The 18,378-nt window shown below is 39.5% G+C and overlaps 1 protein-coding gene across 4 annotated transcripts in view; it reads left to right on the forward strand.

Moving 5' to 3' along the window:
- Positions 1-17,320, forward strand: part of cbl (Cbl proto-oncogene, E3 ubiquitin protein ligase) — a 37,154-nt gene extending 19,834 nt beyond the window's left edge. For 2 of the 4 annotated variants that reach the window (XM_048159895.1, XM_048159898.1), the window contains exons 3-16: positions 3,639-3,785; positions 3,932-4,088; positions 7,528-7,649; positions 9,751-9,888; positions 10,024-10,111; positions 10,193-10,324; positions 10,412-10,636; positions 10,934-11,065; positions 11,236-11,604; positions 11,703-11,794; positions 12,777-12,929; positions 13,018-13,127; positions 13,215-13,421; positions 14,122-17,320. In XM_048159895.1, the coding sequence (XP_048015852.1) occupies positions 3,639-3,785; positions 3,932-4,088; positions 7,528-7,649; positions 9,751-9,888; positions 10,024-10,111; positions 10,193-10,324; positions 10,412-10,636; positions 10,934-11,065; positions 11,236-11,604; positions 11,703-11,794; positions 12,777-12,929; positions 13,018-13,127; positions 13,215-13,421; positions 14,122-14,393 (2,344 nt within the window). In that variant the 3' untranslated portion in view covers positions 14,394-17,320. The remainder of the gene's footprint in view (positions 1-3,638; positions 3,786-3,931; positions 4,089-7,527; positions 7,650-9,750; positions 9,889-10,023; positions 10,112-10,192; positions 10,325-10,411; positions 10,637-10,933; positions 11,066-11,235; positions 11,605-11,702; positions 11,795-12,776; positions 12,930-13,017; positions 13,128-13,214; positions 13,422-14,121) is intronic. The other 2 variants (XM_048159897.1, XM_048159896.1) reach the window with 2 other exon arrangements.
- Positions 17,321-18,378: the final 1,058 nt, after the last annotated feature.

The raw sequence follows: 18,378 nt of genomic DNA on the forward strand, positions 1-18,378 counted from the left end.
AGAAATTGGGGAGGAGGAGGGGTCAGATGGATTGTTTTAATGCAGGCAGTCATGAAACAGCAATAATGAAGCACTCTGTCCGGCACTATGGCTGTGCCTGAATTCCCATACTGCATTGATTCCCAAACTGGGGGATGTGAGGTGATAGAGGAGGTACACAAACAAAATGCTGATTTTTGCCATTCATTTAATTCTACCCCACCTTAAAATTACATTAAAACCGTCTGTATTTCACAATATGCTGTAAATGGTCGAAAATACATGACATCTAATCAAATTACCTCATCTTTTGCGGTCATAACTGACAACATCCACAAAAGCTGTTTGCATATGATAGGTTGCATGCAGAGTCTGCTGGCTTAGCATATCACACTACATTACGTCCGTTCTCGACAATATACCTTTGTAAAAGTAGGGATTTAGCGCCTACTAGCATAAAGAACAAATATTGACAGACTGTTCATAGACTCAAACTCTCTTCGATACAAAAAATGTGAGTTCTTGTTTTTGATGTTGACAATATTATATTATACAAGCAAGAGTGCAATTTTTCCAGTTCAACAAACAAAATGGTAATATTAAGTGATGTATTGTCAGTATTGTTTGCTCTATTTCGAAATAAAAGTTCCAACAAAAGTCACAGCAGAACTGCAACACACAGCAGTGTTTCGTGAACGAATCTGCCAAGTGCGTCCGACTGCGTCGCGCAGAACTACAAACCACATCTCTACTAATTACGCCCCCTACCTCAAGTTACGTCCCATACAATGCAATTCGGGATGTCATCAGAGCTCCTCCCTCTGAAATCAGTGATGTCATCACTAGTACTGCTCTTCTTTGACTTTGTTTTCCTCGCTTTTTAAGCTTCACTATTGCCACCTAGTGATAAGGCATACAGATCACCTGATGCCGTAGTCATCCTGTTTGTTTTCATCAGTTTTTAAAGTATTTTAATTATGAAACTCTACAGTAAATTTTATTTTTATGAATGGGGTAGATTTAGGGTAAGTTTTAGGTGTGGGAGTAGGTTTTTTGCCATAATTACCATGAGTCTGTATTAATTTGATAGTATAAATTTTGTTTTACTACTATCTTATTTCATACTTAACAAGATTTCAAAAGCAATATAAGCTTGTCTTCCAGACATTTAATACATAAAACAAAATAATTTTACTTCAAAAGATTTAGTCAATGATATCCATGCTTGTTTCTTCGCGGGAGGCGTAACTTGTTGCAGTATGCATGATTTGAAGGGCCGTGATTTGAAGTACTGCAGAAGGATATTAAATGCCTCAGGGGGTATGCCACTCTAAAAAGTTTGGGAACCACACTGCCATACTGAATTTGTTAAACTCACTTCTCGAACATTGATGAATATATTCTTTAGGTTTGCAGGTGTGCACTATAAATACATTCTCGGTCCTGGGCATACTAAATCTATCAGGCTGACGTTGTTCATTGATGCCTTTTTACTCAGGTCTTGTTTCATACCACAATTTAACCACCGTCATAATTAATGTAGTGCAAACGAAACCGAGGTTGTGAGATACAGAGGAATACACTGTTCAGTGGATCATGTCACTGGGTCATGTCACAATTTTTACTTTTTTTTTTAGTTCATTTCTTTTTTTTAATCCACTAGTATCTTTTGGGGGGAAAATGTATTTTCAATGGTTTTTTTTGTTGGCCAAATAATCAATACTGTACATCAAACCCTCACAGCCTGATATTTTTTTTTTTTTTATGCCGAATTAAATATGGTGTCTACCCTGGCCTATTGCACATAGACTTCTGCAGCTCGCAGTTCACATTTTATTTTATAATCTTTTTTTATTTTTATTTTTATCATCCTGATATTTGGTCATCCGACTCATTTGACACATTTATTTAAGCACACTGTGTATTAGAAATGCATGCATATTTGTACGCAGGATGTGTTGGTTTTCTCTTTCTAATATGAATTAGCCTGTTCAAAGACATCATTAGGCATTAGAAATGTCATTCATTGTGATTGTTTGTCAGCATGAGGGCTTCATTTATTGTTCTGAAGAGTGACGCCTCTGACTCTGGGATTAACTGAGCTCACAAATACAGTCCTCAGTACGGCAGCTTTAGTGAGTGATTGAGTGAGCCCTTCTGCATGAGCTTGGGCTTTCTGTGCATCTGTGCCCTACTTAGTTTGAATCTCCTGCTGAAAGCTTCTCCTTTCCCTCATGGTTTCAAACATGCACGTTCGCAAACATTTTGTTTGGAAGTGCTGGTTTGCAGCCTCACCACACAAATGCCATCACTTAACTTCTCTTATGTGTCCTCGTGGAGAGGGTAAGCATGGCACAGCTGGCTTCCCCAGAAGGCACATTGGCACCCTTTTGCCACAAACAACAACTGTTCCCAGAGCAAGGTCAGAGCCTTAGATAAAGGAGTATGTAAACCCAGGCTATGAGGACAGTGGGATTTCAAGATGTTAAAGTAGTGAAGGATGGCAGAGAATCCTTCCATGTGGGATTGGGTGCCATATCGATTATTGCACACAAAAAAAGAAAAGAAAAATGGCATATACAATATACATAATAAATGTTCACTGGTTGTACAAATTTGAGAACAATGTGTCATCTGAATTCAGATGACACATTGCTGATATTCGCACATCCTGCTCATTTGACATACTTCTAGTTTACTGAGTAGCAGAAATGAATGCATATTTTTATGCATAATTTATTTGGTTTTTTTGTTTTAATAAATAATAATTACTGTTGTTGTTGTTCATTATAGCATTCAATTTTGGATATTTACCATCAGTAAAACATAATCTTTCATTTTATGATTAAATAAAACATTTAAGTGTGAATATCAATGCATTTTGTTTGGGGAACATCATGACCAGAGGAAGCAGATGAAATATCATATCTTCAGTGGTAATCCAAAAAGCCCTTCACAAAGAGAGCTATTGCTTATGCACACTTTTTTTGCACAAGCTTTTTTTTTTTTTTTTTGCTTGCTGTCATTTCCTGTAGTTTACACTCCATTTTTGCATTTTTTTTTTTTTTTTTTTTTTTTTTTTATAACACCACTTTTCTCACTCTGTCTTGCTGTCTTTTTTTTTTTTTTTTTTTTCTCATCGTCTGAGTAAGGAGTGAGTTTTTGGAGGCAGCTGCGGCACTGCCACACTCAGACTCTCTCTTGTGCATGTCAATTCCCTAGGCTGGAGCGCTTGTACAATCCCCCACTGTGCTGCCCTGTAAATCATGGCTTTCTTTCCACTTCCTCCCCCTGCCATGCAGCGCGACCCTCCCTGCTCTCGCCTGCCTGCCTTGGGCTCATGTGCCCAGAGTCAGTGGAATCAGAAAAATGCAGCAGGCATTCAGAGCGTCCACCTCAGTCCCTGATATGTGCCTAGCACACTCCCGCACTATGCCCGCTGGTCACAGAAGTACCCAATCACCAGGCCGGAATCCGGAATCTGCTGATTTGGGGGAAATAACCTCTATTATTGCTCTTGATAAGATCCAGACCCTGTTAAGATTTAGCAAGTTTGATCAAATATTGTGGCCTCTTAATCATTATTAAGTTACAAAGGCTGTGTTATGGTTTATCAAACATCTCAGTGTAAAGTAACTGTTCTCTTTCCTCTATTTCAGACGGAACCTGACGAAATTGTCGCTGATATTCAGTCACATGCTCGCGGAGCTCAAAGCCATCTTTCCCAACGGCCTGTTTCAAGGGGATAACTTCAGAATCACCAAAGCGGACGCCGCAGAGTTCTGGAGAAGATCGTTCGGGGATAAGTGAGAAGCTTAATGTGTTCTTTGTTCTTGTAACAGATTAACGCGCCATGTTCCATGGAAAAACAAAGGAAGATGGACTTTGACATTTTTAGGAAAGCAAAACAGTCTAATTCTGGTAACATAACCTCCATTTCTCTGAATTCCAGGACCATCGTGCCTTGGAAGGTGTTCCGGCAGGCCCTGCATGAGTTTCACCCCATCAGCTCGGGCCTAGAGGCCATGGCGCTAAAATCCACCATTGACCTCACCTGCAACGACTACATCTCCGTCTTTGAGTTTGACATCTTCACCAGGCTTTTCCAGGTGCGTCGTTCAATCACTTCATCACTTCCTCCAAGCACAAACTAACTCCATTGTCCCAGAGCTCGGTGTAGAGGAAGGTCTGACAATGACTATTGTTGTGTGGGTACGGAGGCGCTGTTTGAGTGTCCGTGTCAGTGCTGATGCTTTAGTTCTCATGGCTGAAAGCCAGCCTGAATGGAGGCCTCTTATCGCCTTTTGTAGCTCAAAAAGGCTTGTCTGTACTTCTCCGAGCACACGATTTTCTGAGAGTAGGGGGCGAAGGATGATTTGAAAGTGCCTCAGCTTTAGAGGAGAGATCTGTTTGACCTATTTTAATGACAACTGCTGCTAACCTCTGTGGGATTTTTTGCTCTAATTATATACCCTATGAGAGCAACAATGCAGAGCAGAAATGTTTGAGGCTTTTCTGTTCTTCTACTTGATTTGATACTTTTTATACTGGTACCACATAATTAGTGGTGCTTGCTAGGGCAAAATCACAATTACTATTGCTCATACTTGGGGTTGGGGTTTGTTCAAATCCCCAAACCAAAGTATTTAACTATTTGAGTCGACAGATGATACGCAAGATTGACATCTATTTATACACTACTGTTCAAAAGTCTGAGTTGGGTAAGATTTTTTTTATTTTTTTATTTCGCATTTATTTGATGAGTAAAATACAGTAAAACAGCAATATTGTTCAAATAGTTTTCTATTTGAATACATTTTAAAATGTGATTTATTCCTATGATGGAAAAGCTGCATTTTCAGCAGCTATTAGTCTTCAGTGTCACATGATCCTTCAGAAAAAAACATTTTTTGAAAACCATTTTTTTTAATTGTCTTTTTTTTTTAATCAGGATTCTGTGATTAATGTATCATTAAAAAGAACAGCATTTATTTGAAATTTTTTGTAACATTAATTTATATTATCGTCAGTTTTGATCAAATTTAATGCATCCTTGCTAAATGTGATTTATTCCTATGATGGAAAAGCTGCATTTTCAGCAGCTATTAGTCTTCAGTGTCACATGATCCTTCAGAAAAAAACATTTTTTGAAAACCATTTTTTTTAATTGTCTTTTTTTTTTAATCAGGATTCTGTGATTAATGTATCATTAAAAAGAACAGCATTTATTTGAAATTTTTTGTAACATTAATTTATATTATCGTCAGTTTTGATCAAATTTAATGCATCCTTGCTAAATGAAAGTATTTATTTCTCAATCTTACTGAACCCAAACATTGAACGGTAAGTGTACCGAAACGACTCCATTGCAATGCCCTGCCAACCATCCTAGCATCCTGATGACAAATTTTGCCTGTTGTCTTCACGTTGTCTTCAGAAAATGTAAAAATCTAGTCATGTTGATTTTTCCATGGAACAGTTGACTGTTGTGATGATTATAATATGAATCTATAATATAGCAGCTGTTGAATGCATCATCTGACGGCTGCTTGGCAGCACAGTGCTGTCTATGTAATGAGCTCATTATTCAGAGTGCTCCAGCACAGACATCACAGCGGTCCAGGGCTTTCTCATCCTCTCTCTCCTCAAAAGGCCATAATCACAGCTATCCTTTAATTAGCCTCCCTTACTTCACATCAGAGTTAATTTGAGAAAAAAGGGGGGGGGGTCAAGATCATTTTTATAGCTGATGCAGCCATAATCAGACATGGCCTTTTTGAAACATTAAATAACCGAGCTAACATTGACAGCACGTCGTAATTCAAGTCAGTATGTTGGTCTGTTAGAAAGCTTAAAACGGCCGCGGCATGGCTGGCCCTGTGCCTGTTTCAGTTGCAGTGTGCAGCGCTTGTGCTGCACCGTACCTCTGCTTCATTCATCCAGCCCAGCAGACAGAAATAGACCCGCTGTTTACAGAGAGCCCGCAAAGCGCTTTGACGAAGCTCCACGTAGCAAGGTCACGCTTCTCATCAGCATCTGAATGAACCCACCCTACTGGAGAGCCAGTCACAGGCTTTTTTATTCCTTCAGTTCGACAGCTTTTTGACTCGGAGTGGACCTTTGCGAGACAGATATCTCAGTATGAAAACTGGTTTTGTTTTATGTGTTTGCTCAGTGTACACAAGCATGATTAGGCATCATGGGTTATGGTAGTAAATACTGAAGATCTGAAGATAATAATGATATGTAATCTGATAGGGGATATTTGTTAGTCCCTATGTGGATTGGTTCACCCATATTTGTTCTGCAACTATTTGTTTGACGCAAGTGTCAGGGGGTGTTTCAGGTGATGCACAAAGCATTTTGAAAATGTGTGAATGCAGGCCACTCTGAGGTGTCAGAGACTACTTTTCCGAAGAAACTGCGATAGTACATAAGCTGCTACGTAACCTGTTCACAAACAAACAAGGTGGATCATGGTCTTTTAGTCTTACTGTTTAAGAATTCAGCAAATTTTAAATCCATCGTAGTCATTATGATATTTGTAGATAATTTTATTTCCAAACAATCAGTAAAAATAAAGTGGCTGGAGTAGCCCTGCAGCACAACCGAAACAGAAATGGGGTTTCACTCAATTAAATGCATACTGCATCACACACTTCAAGTGTAGACAGGCAGCCTGCCTGTGTCCCAAACTTTCAATTAGAGCTCTATGATTTTTAGTCAAGCTGTTAAAATGGCTTTCAAAGAGAAAATGAACACGGGTACCATTTTTATAGACCGGGAAGTGAGCTTTTGCTCTGACATCTTTAGACAGAAATTTGCATACGTAAGCCACGGGCAAGTTGTTGATCGGTTTCATCGCACTCACAGTATAACCACTTTTTAAAAAAAGGAACAAGGCAAATTCTAAGAAGTGTTTGACTGTCAGAGGAAGTGCCAGTTTTGCCTAAGGATGTTCCATAAACACATGAATGTAGTCCTTTAAAATGTGCTTCTGATGAATAATAGTCTCACTGAACTAAAATATTGTCACCTGCTCACTTGATGGACTATATATTGACCATTTGTCTCTATTGATAAACTGACTGTGACTGTGATTGGAACAGTCTTGTGGTTTTGGATGAGCTTATGCAAAGGAAGGAAAACTGATGTGTGTTTTAATTTTGTCAGTATATGTCATTACACATGTTTATCTCCGTTTTGAGGTGTGGCTTCACATCGACATGTTGGTATTGAATGCAATGCCTGCTTTACTAATTGGAATGACATTAAAGTGATGTTTATATACAGGGATCAGAGTTAATTTGGTTTGCTGTTGTCACTGGCGTACATAGTGATTCACCACTCCATCCCCAAAATGCTCTTTCTCTCTCTGACTCAGACTTCTCTTCATCTCTTAAATGGATATTAGAGGTCATCTCGAAAGAGACTAAAGAGTGCATTTGCTGTCAGATGTTATTTGTATACATGCCACTAAATTCACAGTGTGAAATGGTTTTTGGGAAAAAAAAAATGTATTTACTTTATTTGCATTTTTTTATGTAGCCATGGTCGTCACTGCTAAGAAACTGGAACAGCCTGGCTGTGACTCATCCAGGGTACATGGCCTTTCTTACCTATGATGAAGTTAAAGCTCGTCTGCAAAAATTCATCCACAAGCCCGGCAGGTAATGCACACACAACGCACCCCTCATCCATGCACACGTCTCTGTTACGGGGGTAGTTCACACAAAATAAAAATCAATCTAGCCATTTAGATAATGACTCCTTTTGTTTCAAACCTGTATTACATTTTTTTCTTCTTTTTTTAATTTTAAAATTTCCAATAAACATTCTTTTAACATTATTTTATCTTATTTATTATTTTATTTCAACTTTTTATTATTATTATTTTTTGCCCACACTATCACCATCAACAAGAACAAAGTTCTATTCATGTTACAGGGAAGGAAGGGGAAAAAGGTCACATTGATTTCGAGCATCCTTTAAATAGGAAGTTAAAAGAATTTAAGAGCGGTCCTGTGTGTATCCTTTGTTTTGCCAGCCATGCTAGCATTTTTGATCATATTCATACAACAAAATATTCTAGGGCCATGAAAGTTTTGTGAATTGGTCAGGGACGTGACGTGAATTGTCCAAAGGCCTTAATAATAATAAAAAAACAACAATATGACATCCAAAGTATGTAAGGTAGTACAACTAGATCTCTTTTAATAAATCCAAAATGTTTTAATTATATTTTGCTACATATAAAGATTTTGAAGTGTCAAAAGGTCATTCGGTTTAACCGTCCAAAGGCCAGTACAGCCATTTCATTTGATTAAAATGTCTTAAAATGTAATTTATTTATTTATTCATTCATTCATTCAGGCATGATTTTATAACATCATATATCAACATAGTGCAAAATGGTATTAAAATTGTGTAGAAGCCGTTGCTTTGCTATGAGAAAGAATGTCCGGAAAAATAAATTTCATCGATGTCATTCAGAGTAACCAATATAAAGGGACCATTTTGGATCAAGTCATGCGATCAATATCATGTGACAGGATGTGACATCGTTCAGAGACCTGCAAAGGACCACATGGTCCTGAAGCAAAGTAACTAACTCTCTCTTAACTACTTGAAAAAAATCTTGTTTTCACTTGCTCTTACGCATGTCCCGAAACATCAGGTCATTCGGTACAACCGCTATAAAACATGGAAAATGTTGTATATTTTAAAAACTTGTATTAAATATAAAATGTTTGATTGTCCTTTTGCTAGCTAGCTAGCTAGATATCAGCCTGTTAACATTGTTTAAAAAATATCGTTATTCGGTAAAACCGAAATTTTGGTTAAAACTAATGACTTTTTTGGTGACAAAATTTGTCCATCCTGTAAAACATGACAAAATCAGTGTTAATTGACTATAAAAACCCCATAATATCAATAGCACTTAATAAAACTTAAAAATTAATTATATCTCCATTGTTGTTGTTTTTTTGTTTTGTTTTTTACAGTTAAAAACCTTATTCGTCAATAACTTGAATATGTAAACAGTCAATGTATCAAAAAAAAAAAAAAGATCAGAGCCTCTGCTTTTAAACATTCATTCTTTTTTTGATCAACACTTGGATGTGGGTATGTTTCATTAAGTAACATTTCAAACAAAAAAGACTTTGTCCAGATAGGATTGAGAATGATCAAAATATAGATTGAGAAGATCGAGTCCATTAACATACCCAAAGTTTTTGTTTTTCAGTTCATTTTTATATATATATATATATATATATATATATATATATATATATATATATATATATATACACACATACACATACACATACACACACATATATATATATATATATATATATATATATATATATATATATATATGTGTGTGTGTGTCTTTGGGCTCCAGCCATTGAACACTTAAATGAAGTGTTTTTCATTTAAACGTGTTCATGGCATCAGCAGTGTTCATAGCAGCATTATCTGCAACTCTTACACAAACAGTGACAGGAGTTACATGGGACAATGCACCGTTAGTCGCTTGATTTCCCCCTCTGAGTGGACCGGAGGACCGCATGGTACCTCCCATCAATAGATGTATTGTAAAAGTACCATGATGTCACAAGTGCTCTCATTGCAAAGAAAAGCAATCATATGACCACCCCTAATGCATTGAGACTGTTTCTCAGCGATGGCTTGATCTGACACTGTTAGATTGTCCTGTTTCTTTTATCTCATGTCGAAAGTGTCACGTTTTGCTCTTGGTTACAGCTATATCTTCAGACTGAGCTGTACGCGACTCGGCCAGTGGGCTATCGGTTACGTCACAGCTGATGGGAACATCTTGCAGACCATTCCTCATAACAAACCCCTCTTCCAGGCCCTCATCGATGGCTTTAGGGAAGGATTGTAAGTCAAAACAGAGGTTCAAATTAAGCACAGAGAACATCCATTCACACATTTAGATGCGTAATGAAGCATCATGTCACACTTTATTTCTCTCGGATCTTAAGTGTGTCTTACAGACTGTTTATCCCTGTTTAGCTACCTTTTCCCCGATGGCCGCACTCAGAACCCTGACCTCACAGGGCTGTGTGAGCCCTCGCCTCAAGACCATATCAAAGTCACACAGGTCTGTTTTTGTTTTAATTATATCAGTCAGCCACCTAAATCTTGAATCATTTGGATAATACCTATCTTTCATCTCCTACAGGAGCAATATGAGCTCTACTGTGAGATGGGCTCTACCTTCCAGCTGTGTAAGATATGTGCTGAGAATGACAAGGATGTGAAGATTGAGCCCTGCGGCCACCTCATGTGCACTTCCTGTCTTACAGCCTGGCAGGTAAACCTGAAGAGCCTTCAGCCATCATCTGTTTGGACACACATGCCATGTTTTCTTCACTCACGGGTTCTTTTCTCTTCATTTTAGGAATCAGAAGGTCAGGGTTGCCCGTTCTGCCGCTGTGAAATTAAGGGCACCGAGCCCATCGTTGTTGACCCCTTTGATCCCAAGGACCCCAATAGCGGAGGCTCCTACGGAGGCTGCAGGGGCACGTATGGAGCCGAGGGAGCCCCTTCGCCCAGCTACGACGATGACGATGATGATCGTTTGGAGGACTCACCTTTCATGATTAGCAAGCTGGTCGGTTCTAAAGTGAGAATAACTTTATCTCCTTATGATGTTATGGACCATTCAGCTTTGCTAAACCTGCAAAAAGATGTCATCTTCTACACCTTAACCTGTTTTTCAATGAACAGAATTGATTCAGCTGTCACCTGCCTCAGTAAATATTATTTTTTTAATGTGTAAGGCTTCTGTTTTGAAGTTTAATATAGGAATTCCATCAAATCCAAACCAAATAACTTTTCCTGCAGGCTCTGAAATGTTGGCTTGAGTATTTAGCATCAGTAATCTGTATTGATGTATGCTGAATGGTTTGGCTTGTTTCAGGTGGAGAGGCCACCCTCACCGCTGTCAATCGCCCCTCAGGCAGTCGTTCCCCCAGTACCTCCTCGGCTGGATCTGCTTCCTCTCAGACCCACCAACCCTCCCGGGGCCTCTAGTCCAGGGGCCACATCCAAGGTAAATGCACTAGCATGGAATGTTTCGGCAAGTTTTTTTTACTCTCGGTACTGCAGTTTGGAATGTATTAAGCATTTTTAGATGGAAATTTTAGAGTTAGGATTAGCAGAACACTGCTTGATGTTCTGGTGCTATTGCAGTTTTTGATGTCTAGTTTATCCATAATCCAGGCCCCATCCCATCACAAGGACAAGCCATTACCGCTGCCCCCGACTCTAAGGGACCTGCCGCCGCCTCCTCCCCCAGACCGACCTCCACCTACCGGCTCTGACAACCGGCTCCCGAGACGCCCTCTTCCCAGTACGCCCGGAGAACCTTCTCGGGACAAACTGCCTCCTGCCCCTCCTAACCGCAACATGCCGGACTGGAACTCCCGGCCCGTACCCAAAGCCCCATCACAGCCACCAGCAAGCGGAGACTCCCGTGGATCTCGAGAACTCTCTAACCGACACTCTCTGCCTCTCCAACTTCCTTCCACGCTCGACGCCAGAGCCGAAGGCCCTCGAAACAATGGTCCCCCCAGCCTCGACCACCAGCTGGTGAGGACACGCATGCCATATTTACACATTGACATAAGCTGAATCCTGAGAGATATATATATATATATTAATCTAACCTTCATGTGCTTCATATGCAGAGTTTTGTATCATCCAGTTCTGGGTCGGAGTACGACAGCCCAAAAGTAAAGCCATCTGCTTCGGCTAATGCCATCTATTCTTTGGCAATCAGGTAGGTGCCACAAAGCCAACATAAAAACTAGCGCTGCATCATATATATTGAAATAAAACCTAAATCATGATAAATGGTTAATGCGATTAGTCAATCGCTTGGTGCAATTTAGTTAATTAAATGCACTGCTGGTCATTTTATTTTGTATTAAAAATTAGTAACAGTACACAGAAGTCACGGTTCAGTACATACCTCGGTTTTGGGGTCACTGTTCGGTATGATTTTGGCACAGTAGGAAAAATGGTCATACTTAAGCTTGGAAAGACGCATTCAATGTGTGCGCACTACCTAGTGGACTTTTTTTCAAACGCTTAAATCATCTGCTCACATAGGGATGATCACTTCCATTTGGAACTTTCCCCGTGAGCCGTTGGGTACAAATACTCATACCGTTACACCCCTAGACGAATACATGTACCATTAACACCCCTATTAAATACTCCATTTTATTTTACAATTTATAATTGCTGTCTTATATTGTTTAATGTTTTTTAATCACAATACAAAACTTTATTTTATAGTCATATTGAATGGTCAAAAGCAGTTTTTTATTAATATTATTATTATTCTGTTGACTTTATGGTTTTTGAGAGGTTTGAATTTGTTCTTGTTAAGAGTGAAGCCAAATGTGTAAACCAAAATTTAGGGTTTTTTTCCCCAATTGTTCAACATTAAAAGGAACTCAGAGAAAGTCGTCAAAGTAATTTTTCAGCATTTTAAAAAATTGTACATTTTCTCTGCACTCCCTAACAAAATCGTTCTAGAATTACTCATTCTTTCCAAACAGAAGCTTTTCAAGTCAACTGATAAAATTTCCTGTGTTTTTTCATATTGCAGAATAAATTGCAGACAATCCCCAAATATTGCAATGTCCATTTGTTCATGTTGCAATGATAAAAACACCCCCTAACTTCCTGCACTATAAACCTGTTAGTTAAGCAAGAGGTCACATGTATGTTGACTCTTTCTCCTGTCCTGACAGGCCTCTCCCAGCAGTTAAGGCTCAGACAGGGGAGGACGCCTCTGAGAACGATGAGGAGTCGGAGTACATGACTCCATCTTCTCGACCAGTGCTGCCCTCTGCTGCGGGGGAGGCTGTGCCCAGGCCACCTCTTCCACTTTCTCTCAGTCCCAGGTAAAGTTAATTCACCAGCCATGGAGGTGCAGAGACACATTTACAATCTCTGTCAGTGTACTAAACCTCACCATTTAACTCTCTCTAGAAGTGTACTCACTGAAATGGAGTCAGAAAGCCCACAGATGTATGAAGCCATGTACAATATCCAAGCCCAGGCCCTCACCACCTCTGGACCACAGCAGGCCAGAGACTCAGGTACTGTGATGTGTGAAGATCTTCATCTTCATACAGACAGTCTGCCAGTATATTCTGCAATGTGAAATACTGTGTGTCCTTGTTCAGATTACTCTGAATTGCCTCCTTTGACCTGCACTAATGGCCTGAGGGATCCTATTGGTGCATGTGGTGAGGAGGAGGAGGAGAACAGCTATGACTACCCCAAGCCCCATCTACCTGCCAATCTAGCCCGACGCACGCTTTCAGATATTAACCCCACATCCTCAGCCTTCAGCCGCCTTTCCATAGACAGTGAGCTTGGCGCAGCATCAAGTAAGTGTTATTTTTATTTGCTTATCTGTGTTTGTCTGTGTGTTCTTGTATATATGGTTTTTGAGGACACAAATGTGTATAATGACATGGGTATTACACCGTAAACATGGTTTATGAGGACACTTCCTGTGTCCTCAAACCAAATGGCTTAAAAAACATACTAAACAATGTTTTTATGAAACTTAAAAAGTACCAAAAATGTTCTGTGATGGGTAGGGTTAGTGTAGGGGCATAGAATATACAGTTTGTACGATATAAAAACCATTACACCTATGTAGAGTCCCCGTAAACCATATATACAAGTGTGTGTGTTTGTGTAATATTTTGAATATCAGGGTTCAATTAAATTTTCGTTAAATTTTAGGGTTTTTTGTGTGTGTTACTCATTTTAATTTTTTCATATGTAGGCATAATTTGTTTTTGTCTACAAAAACGTTTCATAAAACGTTTTTTTAGATCACGAGGAAAGTCATCAGTCAGTCAAGTATCCAATCTTTTGATTTATATTGTTTAAAAAAAAAAAAAAAGTTTAAATTATATTTACAGAGTAAATATAGCACTGTATCATTTCCGTTTTCCACCTATATTTATTTTAGATCATATTTCAACCCCATGAGAGTGTCATGGTTTGCAATGTGATCATTATCTCAGACTTCAGTGTGTAAATATAGACCGAATTCTTATTCTAAATTGTCTTCAGCAGTCCTGGACCCCTCCGAAGCCCCCGAGCGGCCTCCTAAGCCTCTTCCTCGTCGCATCAACTCCGATCGCAGGCCCAGCCCGGTTCCCCCCGGAGCGAGTCCAGGGCCCAGCCAGCAGATCAGCAGCGAGATTGAGCACCTCTTGAGCCAGGGCTACTCCCATCAGGACATCCAAAAAGCCCTTATGATTGCACAGAACAATATTGAGATGGCCAAGAACATCCTGAGAGAGTTTGTGTCCATCCCTTCTACTGCACATATCTTAACATAACGAAACTTCTCTGAACGCCCAGTCTCGGCCCGGCCACACTCATCTCGCATTCATCTCGGACTCCAGAAGAGAGGAGCGCATACTTGCGTACTCTAGCTCTAGTGATGACGAGAGCCCTTTCTCCGTAACGCTTCTCGGAAGAGTGAGGGGTTCTTTGCGACCGCTTCTTCAGCCTGAAGGCAACACGTGTCCCCTGAGGCTTAACGAGGACAAAAACAAAAAAAGACAAAAACTTGTATGTGTTTATATATGATTTAATATATAAATCAGAATATTGAGTATAGTTAATATATACACGTATGTTGGAGAGGGTCAGGGTTTGCTGCAGAGATCAGGGTGTGTGAAGTATTAGGCCTCGGAGTTCGGATAGCTAAAGGGAGTTCAGTTAAACAGCAGACTGCAGCCGAGCATTTTCTTTTGTGAAAAAATGGCCTTTACTTGTGTCGCTTCGGTACATTTTTGTTTTCGAGTGTGTAATTTTCATTTCCGTCTGTCTAGTAGCATGCCGTACGTGTCGGTCCCCACAGCGCAGCTGCCCATTTCAGAGATACCGGTCAGCCCAAAGCAACCCGTTCTCCGCCTGACCTTGACCTCCAGGGTACTGTGTGAACAATTTTTTTTTTTTTAAGGTGCGTGGTGGCGGCTGGCATCGGAAATGGGCTCTCCGTCAGCCTTGATACATCTGTGTAGCATTACTGTAACTGTACTGTACCATGAATTTCACTTCTCAAATGTTTAAGGACAGCCAGTCCTTCAGATTCCCAGTAGGAACATGCTGATGAAGGGTACACGCATCTGATGTCAGGGGACATGTAACCTTGTTTGCTCTAATCTGAATGTGTCATTAATATGGTGGTCTCCGACAGACTTTTGTGAAGTAGTGTGTTTACTAAAGATAGTGTTTTCTAACAGATTATGGGGCGACAGGTTGGACACAAAGTGAATCCGCTTAATCATAAAAAAAAAGAAGTATTTGCTTATAAAGGTCCAAAGCCTGGCCAAGTTTCTGTATTCGGTGGGGACTAAAATCACTCTTGGGGAGCTTTGGACTTTTGTATGAAGCTGTTCATCTTAGAAACCATTTCATTTGATCACCTTAATATATTGTTATTATTAATGTTATTATTATTATTATTATTATTATTATTATTTGATTTATTGTTATTAATACAGAAGTGCTTTACTGCTGCTATTATTGTTAGTGCTAAACAATTAAGCCTTAAATGTACATTTGTGAATACTGTGTTTAACCCATTTTAAAGTGACAGTATCGGTTGTGTGTAATTTGGTAATGTAGCATACTTGAAATCAGAAGCAACTTGCGCAGGTGTGAGCCCTGCTGGGGGTTTTCCCCCAGTCTGTGTGTATGTGTGTGTTTGTGCGCGCATGGGACGTCTGTTTTCATCCAGGTACGTTGCGGTTTGCTTGAAATACATGCGTTTATCGAAATGGTGAAATGTGTCACGGGGCTCATCGCGGAAGGCCTTATGTTCTTTTCTTGTCCTACGAGGCTTTGGTGTTTACCCTGTCAGCGATCGGATCGATCTTTCAGTGGCAGCCCTTTTCAAGCCATGATCGCAGTGCCCATAGTCCGCCTGCTGTTAGGGAGAAGGTTCTTCCCAATCTCCCCTTTGTACTCAGGAATATAGTACATTTGAACAGAATCTACATTAGTGACTCCGTACTTTTAAACCAGTGCAAGTCTGTCTCGTATAATCAGGGTTAAAACAATTCTAGACTACTTCAAAGTCACTCTCAATGACATCGGCATCGTTTACTAACTCTCATGTTTTTTTCCCCCTCTGTGACTGTTTTTTGTTCATACAATGAAAGTCAGTGGGGTCTAAAATGAAATTGGTCCCCATTGACTTTCATTGTATGGACAAAAAGCACTTCTTATACAGGTTTGGAATGACATGAGGCTGAGTAAATGATGTAATTTTAATTTTTGGGTGAATCATCCCTTTCATTTTTCAAGTTATTGCACCAGCACATTTGAATGCACTAGTAATCCATTAAAGTGAGTCTGAGTCTCTCATGTGGGACTCAAGGACTCTTGATTGATGTCACCGACATCAAAACTGGCCCAGTTTATTCCCTACTAGCCCCTAGTGTTTTTGAGAGTGTTGCACTGGGATTGCAGGTACTTCCACGTCTCAGTCTTGTAGGTACACACACAACCTTGAGAGCTTACGATCAGGCGAGCTGTTTATTTACGTTGTAGGCTGATAACTCTTTGTAGTTTCTGTTGCCTTGAAGCATATGATGGTTTAATACTGATTTTTTTTTTTTTTTTTTTACCGCACCATATGAAGTCTAGAGATGAGAAGGTGATACACTTTTCTTTTTTTTTTCTTTTTTTTTATCATTTCATTTTACTGTACTACTATTTCTTGATATTGGTGTGTGATGGACGTGTGTGAGTTTGTGTGTACAATATTTGGCACAGTGTACCAATTTGTGCTATGATACTGTCACTTTAAAAGCAAAAGCGTGTAAAGTTACTTATACATAGAATACGTGGAAATGGCAATGTTTTATTTCATTTTGCATTCCTGTACATGTCAGAATTTTATTTTTGTTTACTGATGTGAATATTACTGTGAGCAGTGCCATATGTTTAGATGTCTGTAATTTTGTTCTGCTACCCAGAAAAAGGCCTTGTTAAAGTGTAAAGAGTGAATGATATCCCTCATGATTTTTTTGGAAAACGTTTCCATTGTCGCTTCTTTGGCTTGGTCAGTGACATCATAGTGAATATCTGTCCGTTTACTAGAATGTCTCGAATCAGACCACAAGAGGGAGCTCTCTCCTCATTTTGCCATAACTTGCCTGAGTATTTCAGGGTTTCTTTCTTTTGTGCTAATTCTCATATCACTTTGGAAGTATGCACAGCGCTATACTGTTAATTAAAACAATAGAACAAATATCATGCTCTCCTGTTTGTTTTTTGTTTTTTTGTTTTTCATTGAGGCAGGGCGCGGGGGGGTTAAATAATATCATTTTTTTAATAAAAATCTCACCACTTGCGGTTGAATAAGTGGTAGTTTATTAAGAACTATTCCAGGCATTTTTCCCCCATTCTCTGGCCAGAAGGTTTACTTGAGAATATTGTTTCAATACTTTTCCCTCTGTCATCAATTTCACTTTCCATATGGTTGGTCTGTATCACTTTAAGAATTTGGCTATTTTTCGTTAATGACATCATCCTCCAGGATTGTCTTTTTTTTTATTGGGGAAAACAACTGCATAAACATCAGTATTAATAATGAATAGAATGGAAAGTTCAAGTAACGTTACCCATAGTGCACTATTATGGAGAATAGGGAACGATCAAAGAATACACTAACAAGAAGCGACACTTAAAGGTGCTACAGAGGATCTTTTCGTCGACTGAGAAACCAAAGACAGTTAGTGAGTTTTTGAAATGAGCGCATGCGTAAGAACAACCCCCCTCCTTCACAGCTCATTTCGAGGGAACGCCTCCCAAAACTCGTACACGAGTACTGGAACATGAGTGTTTGTTTACCACCGGCATTCGCTGTGTCGTGTTAGTGGATTTATTATGTCGGACTCACCACAGGTAACTCATAATCTGCAGTTGTTACTCCTGACAAAAACATTGCATGCAGCGCCTGTGGAGTGTGGATAGTTACTGGAGCGCGCAGCCACGCTCGTCTCTCACAAGGAACGTCATGGCAGTGACTGACAAGCCAGAGGGCCAATCCGCGCACGTCTCTCACAAGGAACGTCACGGCAGTGATTGACAAGCCAGAGGGCCGATGATCGCGTAAACGATTGGCTGATGTTTTTAAGGCCCTACATCGTGCACAGATGATGTATATTAATATTATTCCTTTCAGTGCACCTAATAAATAGTCTTTTATCAGTTAGTAAAGACAGTTTCAAGTAATATTGCAAAAATGTATAAAACAAAACATCCTCTGTACCACCTTTAATAGAACGTTCCATTGGAATACCGGAC

The sequence above is a fragment of the Megalobrama amblycephala genome, linkage group LG16 (assembly GCF_018812025.1).
Source record: "Megalobrama amblycephala isolate DHTTF-2021 linkage group LG16, ASM1881202v1, whole genome shotgun sequence".
NCBI classification, from domain to species: Eukaryota; Metazoa; Chordata; class Actinopteri; order Cypriniformes; family Xenocyprididae; genus Megalobrama; species Megalobrama amblycephala.